This window comes from Rhamphochromis sp. 'chilingali', assembly GCF_963969265.1.
Source record: "Rhamphochromis sp. 'chilingali' genome assembly, chromosome: 10".
Taxonomy (NCBI): domain Eukaryota; kingdom Metazoa; phylum Chordata; class Actinopteri; order Cichliformes; family Cichlidae; genus Rhamphochromis; species Rhamphochromis sp. 'chilingali'.
The window spans coordinates 39,092,656-39,110,131 of record NC_137937.1 but is presented as its reverse complement, the minus strand read 5'-3'; the positions used below and the strand labels follow the sequence as shown (position 1 = coordinate 39,110,131).

Genomic DNA, 17,476 nt, shown 5'->3' with positions numbered 1-17,476 from the left:
ACTGTGCCGACCGTGGTGGGAGTGATGGAGCAGCCGTTGGATCCTTTAAGCACATCTTAACACTTTTGCACTGTGAAGTGAAATCTTCTTCTTCTGTGGTTTTTCCTCGCCTGCTGCAGATTTTGAGGGCGTGAGGTCTAGGACCGTGGTGGATCTGGTGAAGAAGGCGACCTGCAGCGACATGGACATCCAGAACAACAGACAGTACCTGCTGATGGGAGCCAGTGGGTCAGAGGTCACGCTCGACAACAACTACAAGTCAGTATCCCTGTCTCTCTGTGTCACCTGTCGCTCTTCGCGATTGGCCGAGGCTGAGCTTGTGTGCTCGTGTTGCAGGTATCGCCTCCCTCTGGACTCGGAGGCCGTGTTGGAGCTGTGGCCGACAGAATGTAGTTCTCCAGAGTGTAGGGACTACATTTTCCAGCTGGAGGACTTTGCCGTGAGTGTGCAGTTATCGGCCTGCAGCTGAATGTCACTGTGATGTCACACTGAGGGGTGGAGTCTTTCTTCATTCAGAGTTTGAATGTTTCTGTCACTTCAGATTGGAATAAATAATAAAGTTCAATAAAGGTCAAAGAAGCCCTCTGAGGTCTGATAAACAAACAAACACTTATACTTGTTTTCATGTCTCAGTGAGGACATCTAATTGACATAATGCTTTCCCTAGTCGTGTACCCTAACCATCAAAACTGAATGCCTGACCATAACCTGACTGTAACTCTGACACTAAAACCACACTTTGAGTTTCAAAGATGCTTTCAAACTTGCAGGGACGGCACTTTGTCCCCATAAGGGCTGATGGTCCCCACAAAGATATGTAAACATGATACACACACACACACACACACACTCATCCCGTCCTTGTTGATGTTCAGGTGAAGATGCTCCTTAAGTACAGTAACAAGTATTTACTCAGTGGTGGTGGATGTAGGTGCTGTCATCTCTCCAGTTGAGCATTAGAATAGAATAGAATAGAATAGAATAGAATAGAATAGAATAGAATAGCCCTTTACTGTCATTGTACATGTACAACGACATCGTGGGTGCTTCACACCAACTGTGCCGCAATAAACAGTAATCAGAAAAAAATATATTTAAAAAATCAGAGAAAGGTGCAGATTGGCTGCTTCGTGCTTCTGAGCTCTTCATCCTCAGGCTTCCTCACAGGTGGGGTTGAGGTGCAGCTCCGTCAGCAGACCAAACACTAAAGTGTAATAAAGCACACAGCAAACCACATTTAACAGAAAGCTGCTGATCCCAGGACAATAACAGGTAGTGATGGCTTGCTTGAAGCTCCGGTGCATGTGTAACAAAAACGAACACACTGCTTCAGAATCTCTGTGTCGAGGCTTGATTCGCTTGGCCTGAGTCACGTGATCAGTGACGCCCGAAGCTTCATTTACAACCTAACTGATTCAGTGGTTTGTAAGAAAGTGAATCATTCACGAGATTTGTGGAGTGTTTTGATGGTAAGAGACAGCAAACCACTGATCATTCGACTGGGAGATACGGAGGCAGCGAGGAAGAGACGAGGTTCTGTCTGTGGGAGAATTTTGAGTTGATTTTGGTCAGCCGGGTGGGTTTGCCAGCTTTGTGTTCTTGTTGTTTGATTTTGTTTTGTGCTCGTTTATTTTATCTTAAAACATAAAAAACTTACAATGTCAAAACAAAAATCTGTTTTTCATAATATTAATATCATAAAATAATGTTAGAAAGACTTTCATTTGACTCTTTAAATGTAATATAACAAAAAAATATTTAAAATGTTATTCTACAAAATGTGCAGCAAATTAATTTGTTCATTCTTTTTAGCTGATAGTCTGTGGGACCGAGGGAGACCGTACTCCTGCATCTCTACAGTTCCTGTGCACTCCAGCGTCTTCTGTTCCATGTGAGAGCATTTTCTCTGAGGCAGGAGAGACAAACAGACTCGGCCATCGCACAGAGGAACAAATCCTCTTCTTAAATAAGAACAGGGTGACCTTGTTTGAAGCTGCTCACACATCGTGATGCATCATGTTTTTACTTTACAAGTTCATAAGCATTTTCCCTTTCCAGTTCACAATCAGTTCTACCCCCAGATCACAAATATGAATTTAAAAAATGGTCAAATATAATATTATTTATAAACATACCTTTCCAGCTGTCCAGGGATTAATTGCATAACTACATGGATGCAGGACCTCACAGCAGAAGCATCCTCCATTATGTGTTTTACATTATTATTTGTATATTATATATATTTCACAAGCAATAAGTCACAAGCAAAGAAAGACCACACCATGGCACATGTTTAAAGAAGGAAATTTTATTGATCAAATTTATGTATTAAACAAATAGACGTGTTTTTTCACCCCAAAAAATACATGTTCAAAGCAACACAACGGCAGCACAATATCAGACAGAACCTCACTGCGGAGTGTTCCGTCATAATGAAGCAGTACATTTGATTTTGTAGATTCAAGCTGCTCTTCGTATTTTTGGCCAGCAGATGTCACCAGAGTGGACTCTGTTGAAAAGCTTCGAGTAATGAGCCGTTTTTCAACACAAGCTTCAGAAAGCTTCATTTGGCCATCACAGGAAACCCCGCCTCCGCCCGCTTCACCTTTAATCTCAGATCCACTCGGACGGCCGCAGGAGTGAAGCCTGTTCTGAAGAAGAGCGTTTCAGGCGATCAGCTGATGCAGGGATTTCCCCTGTGGGAAAACGGAGGCAGAGCCCACGGAGTTCATGTAGTCGGTGTCAGATTTAACGTGACACACATGGACGTGTTTGTAAGGTCACGGAGAACGCAGCTCCACCGTTGGACCGAACTCCCAGGCAGCACTAAAGCTCAAAACAGGGCCAGGAACCTTTCACGTGCAGCTTGTTCCCAGCCGGAAGCCTATTGCAGGCACACCGCTCGTACCCGTAAACAGTCCGCGGGTATGGGTGCACGCGCTGCTGCTTTCCTGTAAAATTAACGTAAATTTGAATGAGGACTGAAGCCGCTCTCAGGTCAGTTTCACTCATTTAACGAAAAACCATCGATTAATCGGTTATCTGTTAATCAGGCCGGCTCAGACTACACAGCTAACAGACGTCACGGCTGTCCGCGCGGGGATTGATTTTTAGTGGGAGTGTTGGTGCAGGTGAGCCTCGCGCTCAGGTTTCTGAGGTGCAGCAGGTGTGCTTCTACTGCACGAGTACAGATTACAGTGAGCGCGCGCACAGGTCAGGGTTTCCCGCTTTACTGACGTGTGCAGGTGTAAACTCTGCCCGTGACTGATGTTACAGCCAGCAGAGACAGGTGTGTCCTCACCTGTACAGTAACCATAGCTACAGGCACTCCAGCTGAACGCTGCATATGATAATAAAATAGAAAAATAGAGCCAAGTGAAGCAGTCTTTAATGTTTTGGATTAAATCTGAGGAAGAGTTTTAGTGTCCATCAGCTGATCACAGACAGAAACATGGCTGCTGCTGAGCCACACAGCCACAATAATCAGAATCAGAATACTTTATTGATCCCTGGGGGAAATTATTTTTTGTTACAGTGCTCCATTATAAACACAAGACAGACAATACACTAACTAAGAATAGTACAATATATACATATATATATACATACATACATACATAAGTCACTCATAAATAAATAGTTGGAAAAGAAACATGTAGCTGTTGCAGTAAACAGTGTGTTAAGTGGATGCGTTGTACAGGGAGCCACAGAGGTCTCTGTGCAGTGGCTGAAGTCTGTGGTGTAGAGGGTGAAGAGGAAGGGGGAGAGGACAGTCCCCTGTGGTGCCCCTGTGTTGCTGATCACCTTGTCAGACACACACTGTGGGAGACGTACATATTGTGGTCTTCCTGTCAGGTAATCAACAATCCAGGACACCAGAGAAGCATCCACCTGCAATAAAACAGCAGAAGAAGAAATGCAACCACGGAGGAGCCAGAAAGACTCCAACAAGGAGCTCAAAGACGAGCTTCATCCTCCTCGTAAAGCGTGGCTGATTTCAAAACAAAACAAAAAACCCATAACAGTCTGAAAGCTGCGATGGAGCTGCGGTGTAGCATGTAGGTATGCTACACCTGTAAAAGACAACGCCTCGGTCCTACAGGTCACCTGTCTCAGGTGTAGTAAGGTGAGGTTGTTGTTTACTGTTAGATCTTGATCCTGCTTTTGGACATACCAAACCCAGGTATTAGACAGGGTTAAAGACTGAGGCATCGATTAGGTTAAAGGTAGCATAATTAGGGGAGTGGCCTCTTTGACTGACAGGTGTCTGCTTGGGTTCACCCCAGCTCCACCTTCATCCCATCTGGTCACCTATGGCCTCACAGCAGCTGCAGATCACCTGACCCCAGCTTAGAGGTCACAGTGCCCCTGGTGGAAGCACGCGGTACTGAATATGTGGGAAGCCCTTTCAAATAAAAGCTTGTGGAGAATGTTGGAGGTGAGTCACAGATTGTGACGTTTTCCTTTTCTCTCTCGTGCAGGATGGAGCTCTCCGCTTTACTTCATGACCTTCATCTCTCCTCCTCCTCCTCAGAGGAGCAGTCCCCTTCCTCTCCTCCTCCAATCACAGAGCTCCTTTCTCAGCTGAGGGTGAAGCTGATTGGTTCCTGTCCTAAATCCCACTCTCTGATTGCTGAAATAAAGCAGCTTTTCCAGTACGCTGGATCTGACTGGCTGTTCTCTCCAGCCAGCCAGGACAGTAGGTGGGCGGAGCTTGAAGCAGCATATGTCTCTCTGATCAGTGCTCTGATTGGCTGTGCTGCTCTGCCGCTCTGTGAGGATGACTGCAGCCCTCTGAGCGCTGCGGCCTATCAGAGCATCCCCACACAGGCAGCGGCGGTGTGTGCCGCTCTCACGGCTCTGCTAACAACTCTGGGTGACAGGCGGAAAGGGGGCGAGGCCAGAGAACGGACAACCAGTCTGCTACTTGCTGTTGCTCCACCCACCTGCGTGTTTGCTGTCACACATTTCCAGGTGAGTCTGCAAACATCAAACATGCACCTTTGCAGCACAGGTACTTCCTGTCTGACCCCGTGATGCATTCACTGACAGCTGTTTGATTTCCAGTGTGCTTTTGTTCATCAGGATCAGGTGTGGACTAGCTCCGCCTCCAGAGCAGCAGCATGCGGCCTGCTGGAGACGCTGCTGAGTGCAGGAGGGTGGAGAGACTCCGCCCACCTGCTGGCTGGGGACACGGAGGGGAGCAGAGGGATTCTGGGAGGAGTCCTGGACATCCTGCAGCCACAGCTCACCAAGTGAGAGTGTGTGTGTGTGTGTGTGTGTGTGTGTGTGTGTGTGTGTGTGTGTGTGTGTGTGTGTGTGTGTGTGTGTGTGTACACTTGCCTTCCATCACTTAGGAGGACCAGTCCCTGATGGAACAGCCACATTGTGGGGACCTTGGCCTTCTCCCCACAGAGAGTGCAGGGATGTCTGCTCTGTACAAACGTCCTCACATGAAATTCTAAAACATGCGTGTTCAGTGCTCTGAGCTCCACTTGGTTCAAACTGTGTTTGTGTGATTGGCTAGCTCGTTATTTTTTCTGTGATTAAAAGACAAAAACAAGTTTGTTGAATATTTAAGTGTCTGTGTGTGTGTGTGTGTGTGTGTGTGTGTGTGTGTGTGTGTGTGTGTGTGTGTGTGTGTGTGTGTGAGAGCAGGGACTCGTGGCAGCGCTGTGAAGCCGTGAAGCTGGTGTTTGCCTGGAGTCTTCTGCAGGTCAGTTTGACCTTTGACCCCTTTCTGCTCTTCTCTGGAGCGTTCTCGATGCCACTTGAAGATGTTGAATGAGATAAGTTTGCATGAGGTCAGCAGGAGCCAGGCTCCCCCTTCAACCCGTGTTTAAAGATATTTTTGGTTGCTTATGCTTTGATCGTCCCCCGCTTACCTGTGAGGGTGGTATGGTCCGAACAGGTGAGACTGTGAAGGCAGAAGTGTAGGACTGCGGTGAGGCAGGTGTCTTTTATGAAGTGCGCTTCATTCTCATACACACCTTCTTCTCCAGCCTCCATGTAGGAACTATTTCCTTTCTACTGTCTCCATCCGCCAGCTGCATCGCTGAGCAGGATAAAGCCTGACGGGAGGCAAACGGCCCTCCCATCTCGCTGCGTATGTTTTGGCTGGCGGATGGAGACAGTGGACAGAAAGTAGTTCCTCTGTGAAACAGGTTGGAGCTGATTGACCCATCAGGTGCTCTGTCTTCACCTGTGTGTTGGTGTTTGGTGCAGGTGACCCGCCCAGGACTCTCACCTCACCTGTCCCGCCTCCTTCCCCCCTCCCTCCTCTTCAGTGACCACCACAGACTGGAGAACTGCATGCTGGGAGTTCGCTGTCTGCACCATATCGTGCTCAACACGGTAAAAACATGCACACACACACACTCAGCGTCGTGTCTGGCATTGGATGATGATGGTATGTGTGTGTGTCTGTGTTTGTGTCTTTAGCCGCCTGCAGAGCTGCATCAGTTCAACAGAGCCGAGGTTCTTTATGAGGCGTTATTCAAACACCTGTACAGGACTGAGGCCGCCGTCATCCAGGTAGCGCACACACACACAGACTTTGTCTCTGTCTGATGACACGTCACTGACCCCGCCCCCTCCCACCCAGCTGGTCCTGTCCTGCCTCTTGGACCTGCTGGTGGTTCTGGAGAAGCCCCCCTCCTCTTCCACCTCCTCCCGCAGGAAGCCGTGTCGCCATGACGACGTGCTGCGTCTCATGCTGACCCACATGGAGGCGGAGAACAAGGTGGTGCTACGGCGCGTCTATGCTGCTGCTCTGCCGGCGTACATCGACAGGTGGGTTTGACCTTTGACCTTTGGTTACTATGGAAGCATCAGTGATTTAATTTATCTGGATGAAAATGTGACACATTAAACAAACTCTTTATTAATATTATCTGTTCATTGTAATGATCACATTTATTGTTATTATCAGTTCACGATATTGTACTAAAGTGTTAAAGTTTATGTTGATTGTATCTAAAATGTTTTTAATAAATTATCATTTGTATTTTTGTATAATTAATTATGAATGACAAATATAAACGTTTTAATTTTTAATTATTTGTATATTTTTATATCTATACTATATATGGCTCATCACATTAAATTATGAGTAATTTGTTTCATTTTACTTTAAATATATTTAATCATAATTTCATGATTTCATATTTAATATACGATGCTACAGGTTACATTAATTACTGTGAAGTGATATATTTTATTGATAATGTATTTTTACCTGTTACTATAGAAAAACATCCATCCATCCATCTTCATCCGCTTTATCCGAGGCCGGGTCGCGGGGGCAGCAGCCTAAGCAAAGAGGCCCAGACCTCCCTCTCCCCAGCCACCTCCTCCAGCTTGTCCGGGGGAACACCAAGGCGTTCCCAGGCCAGCCGAGAGATATAATCTCTCCAGCGTGTCCTGGGTCTGCCCCGGGGCCTCCTCCCGGTGGGACATGCCTGGAACACCTCACCCAGGAGGCGCCCAGGGGGCATCCTTGTCAGATGCCCGAACCACCTCAGCTGGCTCCTTTCGATGTGGAGCAGCAGCTGCTCTACTCTGAGCCCCTCCCGGATGGCCGAACTTCTCACCCTATCTCTAAGGGAGAGGCCAGCCACCCTTCGGAGGAAGCTCATTTCTGCCGCTTGTATCCGCGATCTCGTTCTTTCGGTCACTACCCACAGCTCGTGGCCATAGGTGAGGGTAGGGACGTAGATCGACCGGTAAATTGAGAGCTTCGCTTTTACACTCAGCTCCCTCTTCACCACGACGGACCGGTGCAGCGTCCGCATTACTGCAGCTGCAGCACCAATCCGTCTGTCGATCTCCGGCTCCCTTCTCCCATCACTCGCGAACAAGACCCCGAGATACTTGAACTCCTCCACTTGGGGCAGGAACTCATCCCCGACCCGGAGTGGGCACTCCACCCTTTTCCGGCTGAGAACCATGGCCTCAGATTTGGAGGTGCTGATCCTCATTCCCGCTGCTTCACACTCGGCTGCGAACCGTTCCAGTGCGAGCTGGAGGCCCTCACCCGATGAAGCCAACAGAACCACATCATCTGCAAAAATCAGAGATGAGATTCTGAGGCCACCAAAGCGAAAGCCCTCCGCCACTTGGCTGCGCCTATAAATCCTGTCCATAAAAATTATGAACAGAACCGGAGACAAAGGGCAGCCCTGGCAGAGCCCATCACCCACCGGGAACGAGTCCGACTTATTGCCGGCAATACGAACCAAGCTCTTGCAACGGTTATATAGGGATCGAATGGCCCGTAGCAATGGGCCAGACACCCCGTATTCCCGCAACACCTCCCACAGGACACCCCGAGGGACACGGTCGAATGCCTTCTCCAAGTCCACAAAACACATGTAGACTGGTTGGGCAAACTCCCATGCACCCTCAAGTATCCTGGAGAGGATAAAGAGCTGGTCCAGTGTTCCGCGACCAGGACGAAAACCGCATTGTTCCTCCTGTATCCGAGGTTCGACTAACGGACGAACTCTCCTTTCCAGCACCCTGGCATAGACTTTCCCCGGGAGGCTGAGGAGTGTGATCCCCCTGTAGTTGGAACACACCCTCCGGTCCCCCTTCTTAAAGATGGGGACCACCACCCCGGTCTGAAAAACATTTGTATGTAAATATTAAACCCACTTATAATACATTTAATTATTTATAAAATAATGTAGAAATGATAAATGCGTGTATTTTTTAGCGTCTGTAATGATTCATTTTTTTCAGTTTTAATTAAATGTTTTCAGTCGTGCTTTGATGACTCAGCTGTGATTAAAACAGAAAAGGCTTTTATGAATTTGTAGATAATCAGACTTCAGAGCTCGTTGTTGTTCTGCCTGCAGGGGGCGCCGCTGCTTCAGTCTGATCTCAGAACAGTTTGAATGTTTTCCAGCTGCATGAATCGCCGCGAGTCTGAAGCCAAACTGTGGTTTTAGTGTTACAGTTGGGTTATGGTTGGGCATTCATGTTTGATGGTTACTGGAAGCAGCTAAGAAAAACACATGTCAATGAGATGTCCCCACAAGGATATGAATACACACCTGTGTGTGTGTGTGTGTGTGTGTGTGTGTGCAGGGTGGGCGTGGCTGTGTGCAGACACCTGTGGCGGCTAGAGCGGGTGGTGCTCGGGTACCTGGAGGTCAGGGACCCACCTGAGGAGGCGAACCGGCTGAGGATGCTGGAGGCGCTGCAGAAGACGACCAGAGCGGCGTGGCCACGGTAACGGACACGATCACACACATAGACACACGCGCACGCTCACACACAGCTGCGAGTTTGAAGCTTTTACTTACTTCCTGTCCTGATGGCGTTGGACCGTCCCGTATGATGTGCTCGCGTGTTTCCCCTCGTCAGGATGGCGTGTCGTGTCGACGTGTTGCTGCGTTGCTTGCTGCGGCTGATGGTTGACGTCTCCTCGGACTCGGAGCTCTGTGATTCGCTCAGACGGCAGCTGATGGATGAAAGCGCCGCCTGCCTCCGGCTGCTGGACGCCGCCTCACACGGACACGTGCAGGTGAGTCACCTGTTGCGTGACGCTTCATGATGTCATCATCCTGCAGTGTTTCCTCGTGAGTTCAGGATTGTAATCTGAGTCGTAGCCTCCTGTTTATTTGATGAATGAATATTGTAATATATGTTTTCTTATTAATATTCATATTTATTATCAGATTACATTAAAGGCCTCAGAGTAATCAGAGTACTGGCGTGTGTCAGCGTGTTCTGTGCTCTTTTTGCTGTCGTGTGAAGCTGATTTGATAAAATTATGAGGACCGAAACGTGTTGCACACTCAAGTGTGTTTACACTGAACCTTCATGCTCTTAATTTGAAAGTGTTATCCCTGCTTAACAGCTGGCCAACCCCTTCCTGTTTTGAGTTTCCTCTCTGAGTCTCTCAGATGAACTTGAAAAGCTGCTGTTTAATGTGGAGGGGGTGGAGTTTGCATGCTGGTTGTAGCGATAGATAATCGATCAGTGTAAATTATTGATTGTACCGACGCCACAAACTCAGAAATCTGATCTGATCCGTTTCTCTCTCAGCGCCTCCTCCAGGAGGTTGACAGCAGCTGCTGCAGCCTGGAGGTGCTTGGTTGCCTAGCTACAGCAGCCACTGCGACTGACAGGTGAAGCTGCGAGCCTGGAGGCGGAGCTTTCAGAGCCACGGCGAGCAGCTGCGGCCTCCTGACACTCAGCAGACGTTTAAAGACAAACGGCAGCACGTTGGCGAAGCTTACGGCACGTCACAGGAAGTAATCTGGATACAGGAAGTTTGAAGAGCCGTGTGCTGACAGGTTTGACGGCGCAGAACTGAACGCTGAGAACTCTCACGTGTGTGCGACTGTGACGCGGCGCTCTGTAGCTTCAGGTTATTGTTTCATAACCATGTGATTAATAAACGTCATCGTGGGGCGTGAACGGCTCTGCGGAGAAAACCAAACATGGCCGACTGTTTTCATCCTCGTCTCTGTAGATGGACACAGATCTGTGATGATGTTAGAGAAACGCGATCGGAGCACCGATATCGCATCACTCTGATCACGGCGCGACGGCACACAACCTGCTGCAGGCTAGGGCTGTTAGGGTCCCTGGGTCGTTGACCCAGTGTTTTGTGTTTTTGGTTCTTTGATTTTGTTATTTCATTATATTCTAGCTTTGCTTTACGGGTTTTAGGATCATTCTTAGTTTAGGTTCTCTGGGTGGGGTTTGGTTAGAGTTTTAGTGTTCTGGTTTTCTGTCTGTGTTCCATAGTTGCTGTCTCCCCTGTCTGCTGTATCCCCACATCCAGTCAGTGTCTGTGTCTGCCCTGGTCCCACGTCTCTGTTCCCTTTGTTATAGTGCCTGCCTGTGAGTCTGTGTTATGTTTCCTGTTTTACTTTAACATCAGACATGGACTTTCAATGTGTCTTGTTTTGCTTCCTTTGTCTCGTTAGGCCTGATTTGTCCCAGCTGTGTCTCCCTCCTGTTACCCATTCCCTGATTGCTCCCTCTGTGTATTTAAGCCCTGTGTTTCTCTGTGTCGTGATCTACTCTCATTTATGCTGTGTGTTCCGTCTGCCTGGTCATGTAAGTTTATTTGGGTTTTTGTTACGTTTGCCACCTTTTGCCATCCAGCAATAAAAGCTGAGTTTTGAGTTACTTTCCGCCTCCGAGTGTCTGCACATTGGGTCCTTCTACTTCCACTCCTGCCTGCACACAGCCATAACCTGACAAGGGCTGGGTGATATGGCCTAAAATCCATATCACGGTGTAATCTGAAACGTGCGGTAACGATATATATCGCGATATATTCTTTTCTTCTGTATAACGTATTTTACGCGCACTTAAAATCCTTTAATTGACTCAAAAATCGACAGAGCGCCTTATGTATGAAATCTGGTTGTGCTTACTGACCTTGAACTGATTTTATGTGCACGGCGCTAAAACATCTGACAAATGTTTTAGTGCGACTTTGCAAAGCTACGAAGCCGCACCGCTGGATGGATTGTTGGAGCATTACGGCTGCCGTAGTCAGGAGCCTGGTGGAGTAATCTGGGTCCTAAACTCCGTCGGCTTCAGGTCCCAAAGTCAAACGAACACTGAGAGTTAAAAATCCATGAAAACAGAATTTATTACATTTAACAGAGTTAGAAGTTAGCAGGAAGTTAGCTCGCTGGCTTCCACCTCAGCATGATATAGCATGTTCTGACTGAGAGATTTCTGAAAAAAATCAAACGTACAGCTCTGCTATCACTTCCAACATAAATGAAGACAGGAAACTAAACAGCAGTGATGTTTGTAGGGTTACTGAAGTTGGGCTAGCTGGTATATAATGATGTGCTACGTGATCGCTAGCTACACAGCTATGTTAGCATAAACACAGTGAAGCTGGAGGACGAACACTAACACTTTTCCACTCGATAAAAGTTAACGTGAAGGTTCCTCATGGTTAGAGACAAATACAGTCGCATAGCAGGATGCTGTAAACGGACCAAACTTCAGTCAGGAGAACAACTGAGATAATCCATCCACAATATGAGGTTAGTGATTAATATACTGCAACAACATGGGAATAGAGCAGCTGTGATAGATTACAGCATTAATGAATCAATGGTACAGAAGTGGAGGAAGCAAGAAGAACGAGTTGAATAAAGTTTGATTTATCTGACTGCTTTGTTTCTTGTGTCTTTTAATCCCGAGCAGCTTATGGTCTGAAAAATACGTATTTGACTTTTTTATTTGGCACACTGCAGTTTAATGTAGCAAAGCTCCTCTTTTTAACTTCAGTGGATATTATACATGGTTATGCTCAGGATATGTCAGCCCATTTCTACTGGAAATGCCTTTGGTTAAGCTGTCAGTAAGGAATTTGCATTTGCACTGTTAAATGTTTATATAGGTTTAATGCACATAAAAACAGCTGCTTGTTTAAGTGAAAATAAATGGATGGGTTTTTTGCGCTAGCAAAGTTGTGGAGTTGCATTTTGTCTCGCATCAATTATATCGGCAGTTATATCGTTATCGCCAATTTTCAAATCTATATCGAGATAAATATTTTTGGCCATATCGCCCTGCCCTACTTTCGACCAAAAGAAGCGCAGCTTGATGACACCATCAACATGCGCTATCGCGGTAGAGCGGCATAGTCAAAATCTCTAGACCCACCCCTACTGCAGGCTTTCATTAAAACAGCTGACCTTTGACCCGGGCTAATCAGTGCCTGTGACACTGAAGGGAAAAGCTCATAGATTAGGAGTCATCACATACGGACGGGTGTAGTGTGATCGCTCCTCATAAACCCGGAACCAGCAAACTACCCATGGTGCACTGCAGCTGGTTTTACTCTGATGACTCGAGCTAAGGATCTCTTCATCCTTCAGCCCTGATGTAAGCACCTCGGGGTCACAGAGGTCATCCATGGCCTCAGTGTTTCAAAGTCACCAGCAGGACGATGACAGTAGGCGTCAGTCAGACGGGTTAGAATAATACAGAGAGAACCCCAAAATCAGACGACCCCCAACGAACAAGCACTTGGTGACCGTGGGAAGGAAACAGGAAGAAACCTGCAGCAGAACCAGGCTCAGGGAGGGGCGGGGTGACAGGACAAAGACCCGCTGTGGGACAGAGCCACAGATGAATAATAACTAATGATTACATGCAGACAGGTGAATAAACACAGAGAAGAAGAAGAACCTCAAAGGTCTCCTGCTGCGGCCGTAGACATCTTCCACTTCCTGTCTGAGCCTCGAGAACAGCATGTGGCTCTGTGCTGGACAGGAAGTGATGACGCAGCACTGCAGGCGGCCGCAGTGATAACAGCTTCTGTTCTGCAATGACTTGTGTCTACAGTTTATATAAAGTTTATATCAAAGGTGAATTCACATGAACACATTAGCATTAGCAGTGAGCTAGCACTGCCGTTTCTGTCTCCGAATAAACGTTTTCATCAGCGTGTCTCGTGTTGTGATTGGAGGAGACTTCAGACTGGGGGCAGGTTCTGGTTTAAAGGGCTCGCAGCACTGGTCTGCACTCAGACCTCAGCAGCAGAAATGGGCAGTAACGTGTTACTTGTAATGCATTACTGTAATCCGATTACTTTTTTCAAGTAACGAGTAAAGTAAGGGATTACTATTGCAAAAACGGTAATTAGATTACCGTTACTTTCCCGTAGGAACGCTGCGTTACTGCGTTACTAAAACCGTGATTTTTTGCGAGAATGTCTCATGACAGTGACGTAAGCGAGCACGACGTTCATGACAACAGCTGTGTGCAGATCAACAATGGATCACATATCGAGTGCAGAGAGAGTATGAGCGTGCAGCGTTTAAAGCGTGGAAGTACTGACCTTACTTTGAGTTTGATTCCATAAAAAGTGACAAAAACATTAGTGTCCGCTGTGCGTGGGAAGAAAACTTCTTTTTACAGCGAAAAACCCCTAAACTTCCAACAAGCACCGAGTAGCTACGACGTAATGGGAAACTCACAGAGAAACTCGCGGATTCTTCCACTGACCGCTGCACACCTGCACCAGGGTAAACCTCCGCCTACCCCACTCCTGCTTTACAGGTGAAAATAGAGCAACAGGACCGCTGAGTCTTTGACTTTATTTATTTTCTGCTGTGTTTTACTTGCATCTATTTGAAAGACTGAGTGTAAACACAAAAAATATGTTATATGCTGGGATGTGCAACTAAGTAACTAAGTAATTAATTACTTTTGAAAATAAGTAATCAGTAAAGCAATGGGATTACTTTTTGGGGGAAGTAATTGGTAATTAGTTACTGATTACTTTTTTCAAGTAACTTGACCAACACTGCTCAGCAGACAAAGTCTCTGCACCTGTAGCCTCTGTGTCTGTGGACGTTTCACATGAATACGGTCAAAAATATAAGTTAACCTGCTGACCTGAAGCGAAGCGCTGATTACCACGACCACATTTCTGTGTGCTGCAGGTCGTGCTGCTCTCTGGAGTCTTTCCTCTCGTCACATCTGTCAGGTGACCTGTGATCCACAGATGCTCATTCGCAGGTCTGTACAGGAAGTAGGACACTGTCATGTCAGACACTGTTCAGCTTGTACTTTCATAACCAGAGACCCTCTGACACAAACTGAAAGGGACCTAAAAAAGCCGGCTCACTGTAACACCTGTGCAGTGTTTCACAGGTAAGTCCAGCACATCCTGTGGCTCTGCGGGTCAAACAGCCGTGGTCACGTGGAGGCTACAGCACACTGTCCACTCCTCCACGTTCATACTGAAGTTCTGTGAGTGATGATGAGACAGGTCGCTGAAGAACAGTACACTACGTTTGATTGGTCCAGCCCAAGGTCCGACATCACTTCCTTAAAAAAAGCTGTACTGGAGCCAGACGCTAGCAAAACGTCTGCTCTCGTCAGCAGCGAGGTTTACTTAGAAAACTTGAGATTTAATCTGATCAGCATTTAATCTGAAAGTCTGTCACACGGTTGAAAATGTGCACCTGTTGGATTGATGGATGTGAATAATATGACAACAGCTGCGTTACACCTGTGTGTGCTCGTCCTCTTTGTCTCTGCAGGAGACTTTTATCTGTCAGAAACCAAACAGTGCATGAGCGTGAGGTCTGCCTAACCATCATCACTGTAGGACAGAGGTGGGCAATTCCAGGCCCCGAGGGCTGGTGTCCTGCAGGTTTTAGATCTCACCTTTGGTCAGCACACCTGAATCACATGATTAGTTCGTTACCAGGCCTCTGGAGAACTTCAAGACATGTTGAGGAGGTCATTTAGCCATTTAAATCAGCTGTGTTGGTTCAAGGACACATCTAAAACCTGCAGGACACCGGCCCTCGAGGCCTGGAGTTGCCTACCCCTGCTGTAGGAGCTCATCACAGAGACGACGAACTTTAACATCTGTATTATCTGCTAAACATCTATCGTCTAAAAAACAAGAAGCCAAACTCCCACGTGATGTGGCATACTTGGTACAGCCCACTTAGGTTTGTCATGGTTGAATAATCCAAGAAGATGTTCTTCGGTCTCTGCAGATCAACGCTGTCACTTGGTGTTCGCTTGCTCTGCGGTAGAGTATCACTTCCTGTTCCTGCTCAAACACAGTGGTGTTTCTGAGTAGCTTATTTGCTTAGCAATTTAATTAACAACTTTTAAATACATTCTTTTTCATAGTATAATCTTCACGTGCTTCATCCGAAGCACACTTTCTGTGTACTCACTACCTAATTTATAGCCAAAGTATTCACTCACTGTCTCTGTACTGTTTCGCTAGCTTAGCTTAGCTTAGCTCGTAGCCGACTCGTTAGCACCATGGCTACTTCACCTGTCCCTCCTGCACTTTCTTGCTCATTGTGTCAGATGTTTAGTTACTCCTCGGCCTCCTTTAGCAGTAATGATATCTGTAACAAATGTAGCATATTTGCAGCTCTGGAGGCCAGGATTACTGAATTGGAGACTCGGCTTCGCACCCTTCATTCACCCGTAGCTAGCCAGGCCCCTGTAGCTGGTGCAGCCGAAGATAGCGTAGGCCCCGCTAGCTGTTCCCCGGCAGACCCCAAGCAGCTGGGGAAAGAGGGCGGCTGGGTGACGGTGAGGAGGAAGCATAGTCCTAAACAGAAGCCCCAGGTACACCACCAACCCGTTCATGTGTCTAACCGTTTTTCCCCACTCGGCGACACACCCGCCGGGGGTCAAACTCTGGTAATTGGTGATTCTGTTCTCAGACATGTGAAGCTAGAGACACTGGCAACCATAGTCAATTGTCTTCCAGGGGCCAGAGCAGGCGACATTGAAGGAAATTTAAAACTGCTGGCTAAGGGTAAACGTAAATTCAGTAAAATCATAATTCACGTCGGCAGTAATGACACCCGGTTACGCCAATCGGAGGTCACTAAAATCAATATTGAATCGGTGTGCAACTTTGCCAAAACAATGTGGGACTCTGTAGTTTTCTCTGGTCCCCTCCCCAATCAGACCAGGAGTGACATGTTTAGCCGCATGTTCTCCTTAAATTGCTGGCTGTCTGAGTGGTGTCCCAGAAACGATGTGGGCTTCATAGATAATTGGCAAACCTTCTGGAGGAAACCTGGTCTTGTTAGGAGAGACGGCATCCACCCCACTTTGGATGGAGCAGCTCTCATTTCTAGAAATATGGACAAATTTATTAAACCCCCCAAAATATGACTATCCAGAGTTGGGACCAGGGGCCTGTTCGTCGTACGTCGCTTACTACATCCAAGATCAAATGACACATCCAAGACCAAATCATCGCGCTAACCGTGAGCTCGCTAATCCGGTTCCCCGAACACACCTGCTGTTGACGATTAGTACAGCTGGACGCAGTAATGTGACATCACTGGGTGTCGTAAAAGGGGCTACGCATCGATAGTAGAAACATTGATCGGCAACCCGCTGATTGGTCGGCGAAAATGTCGAAGGGGCGTGCTCGGTATTTTCTGGCAGCAGAGCAAGAACTCATGAGTGAGGGATTTCAGGAGTTTCAGAGGTTAATTAAAACGCAAGAGAACACTGCAAAGGCTGCAAAAGCAAGGAGAGAGGGCTGGCAGAAAGTTGCTGACAAATCAAACTCGTAGGTAATTTAATAATAATAATAATAATGGATTGGGTTTATATAGCGCTTTCCAAGGCACCCAAAGCGCTTTACGATACCACTATTCATTCACTCCCACATTCACACACTGGTGGAGGCAGCTACGGTTGTAGCCAGGCTGCCATATCGCGCCATCGGCCCCTCTGGCCAACACCAGTAGGCGGTAGGGTAGATCTATCATATGACACTATATTGTCCAATATCATATGGCATTATATTATATTATAATATGTTATATTATATCCCCTTTCACATTAGAGCCACAACAGGACCCACAAGAACATGGGAACAAGTAAAAGTGGAATACAGGAGTATTCTACAGAATGGTAATATTTATCTCTTAGATTGCTTTTCGTCTCTTGGCAAGGTAATACTGGCCTGTAATAC

The 17,476-nt window shown here is 47.0% G+C and overlaps 2 protein-coding genes across 5 annotated transcripts in view; both read left to right on the top strand.

Moving 5' to 3' along the window:
• The window catches only part of c5 (complement component 5), a 40,670-nt gene extending 39,661 nt beyond the window's left edge, over positions 1 to 1,009 (top strand). The window contains exons 42-43 of the mRNA XM_080894283.1: positions 120 to 258; positions 337 to 1,009. Coding sequence (XP_080750409.1) covers positions 120 to 258; positions 337 to 469 — 272 coding nt within the window. The 3' untranslated portion in view covers positions 470 to 1,009. The remainder of the gene's footprint in view (positions 1 to 119; positions 259 to 336) is intronic.
• Positions 1,010 to 2,439: 1,430 nt separating this feature from the next.
• tti2 (TELO2 interacting protein 2) lies at positions 2,440 to 13,334 on the top strand. 4 transcript variants are annotated; one of them, XM_080894035.1, is made up of 10 exons: positions 2,536 to 2,997; positions 4,482 to 4,974; positions 5,068 to 5,255; positions 5,659 to 5,716; positions 6,226 to 6,354; positions 6,442 to 6,534; positions 6,605 to 6,792; positions 9,091 to 9,234; positions 9,370 to 9,529; positions 10,054 to 13,334. In XM_080894035.1, exons 1-10 carry the CDS (start codon positions 2,975 to 2,977, stop codon positions 10,138 to 10,140), a joined length of 1,563 nt encoding a protein of 520 aa, XP_080750161.1. In that variant the 5' UTR covers positions 2,536 to 2,974; the 3' UTR covers positions 10,141 to 13,334. The 4 variants fall into 4 exon arrangements, with proteins under 4 accessions (XP_080750159.1, XP_080750160.1, XP_080750161.1 ...); XM_080894036.1 differs by having other exon boundaries at positions 2,543 to 2,997; positions 5,086 to 5,255; positions 10,054 to 13,331; XM_080894033.1 differs by lacking the exons at positions 9,091 to 9,234; positions 9,370 to 9,529; positions 10,054 to 13,334 and adding an exon at positions 7,250 to 8,632 and having other exon boundaries at positions 2,440 to 2,997.
• The last annotated feature ends 4,142 nt before the right edge of the window (positions 13,335 to 17,476 follow it).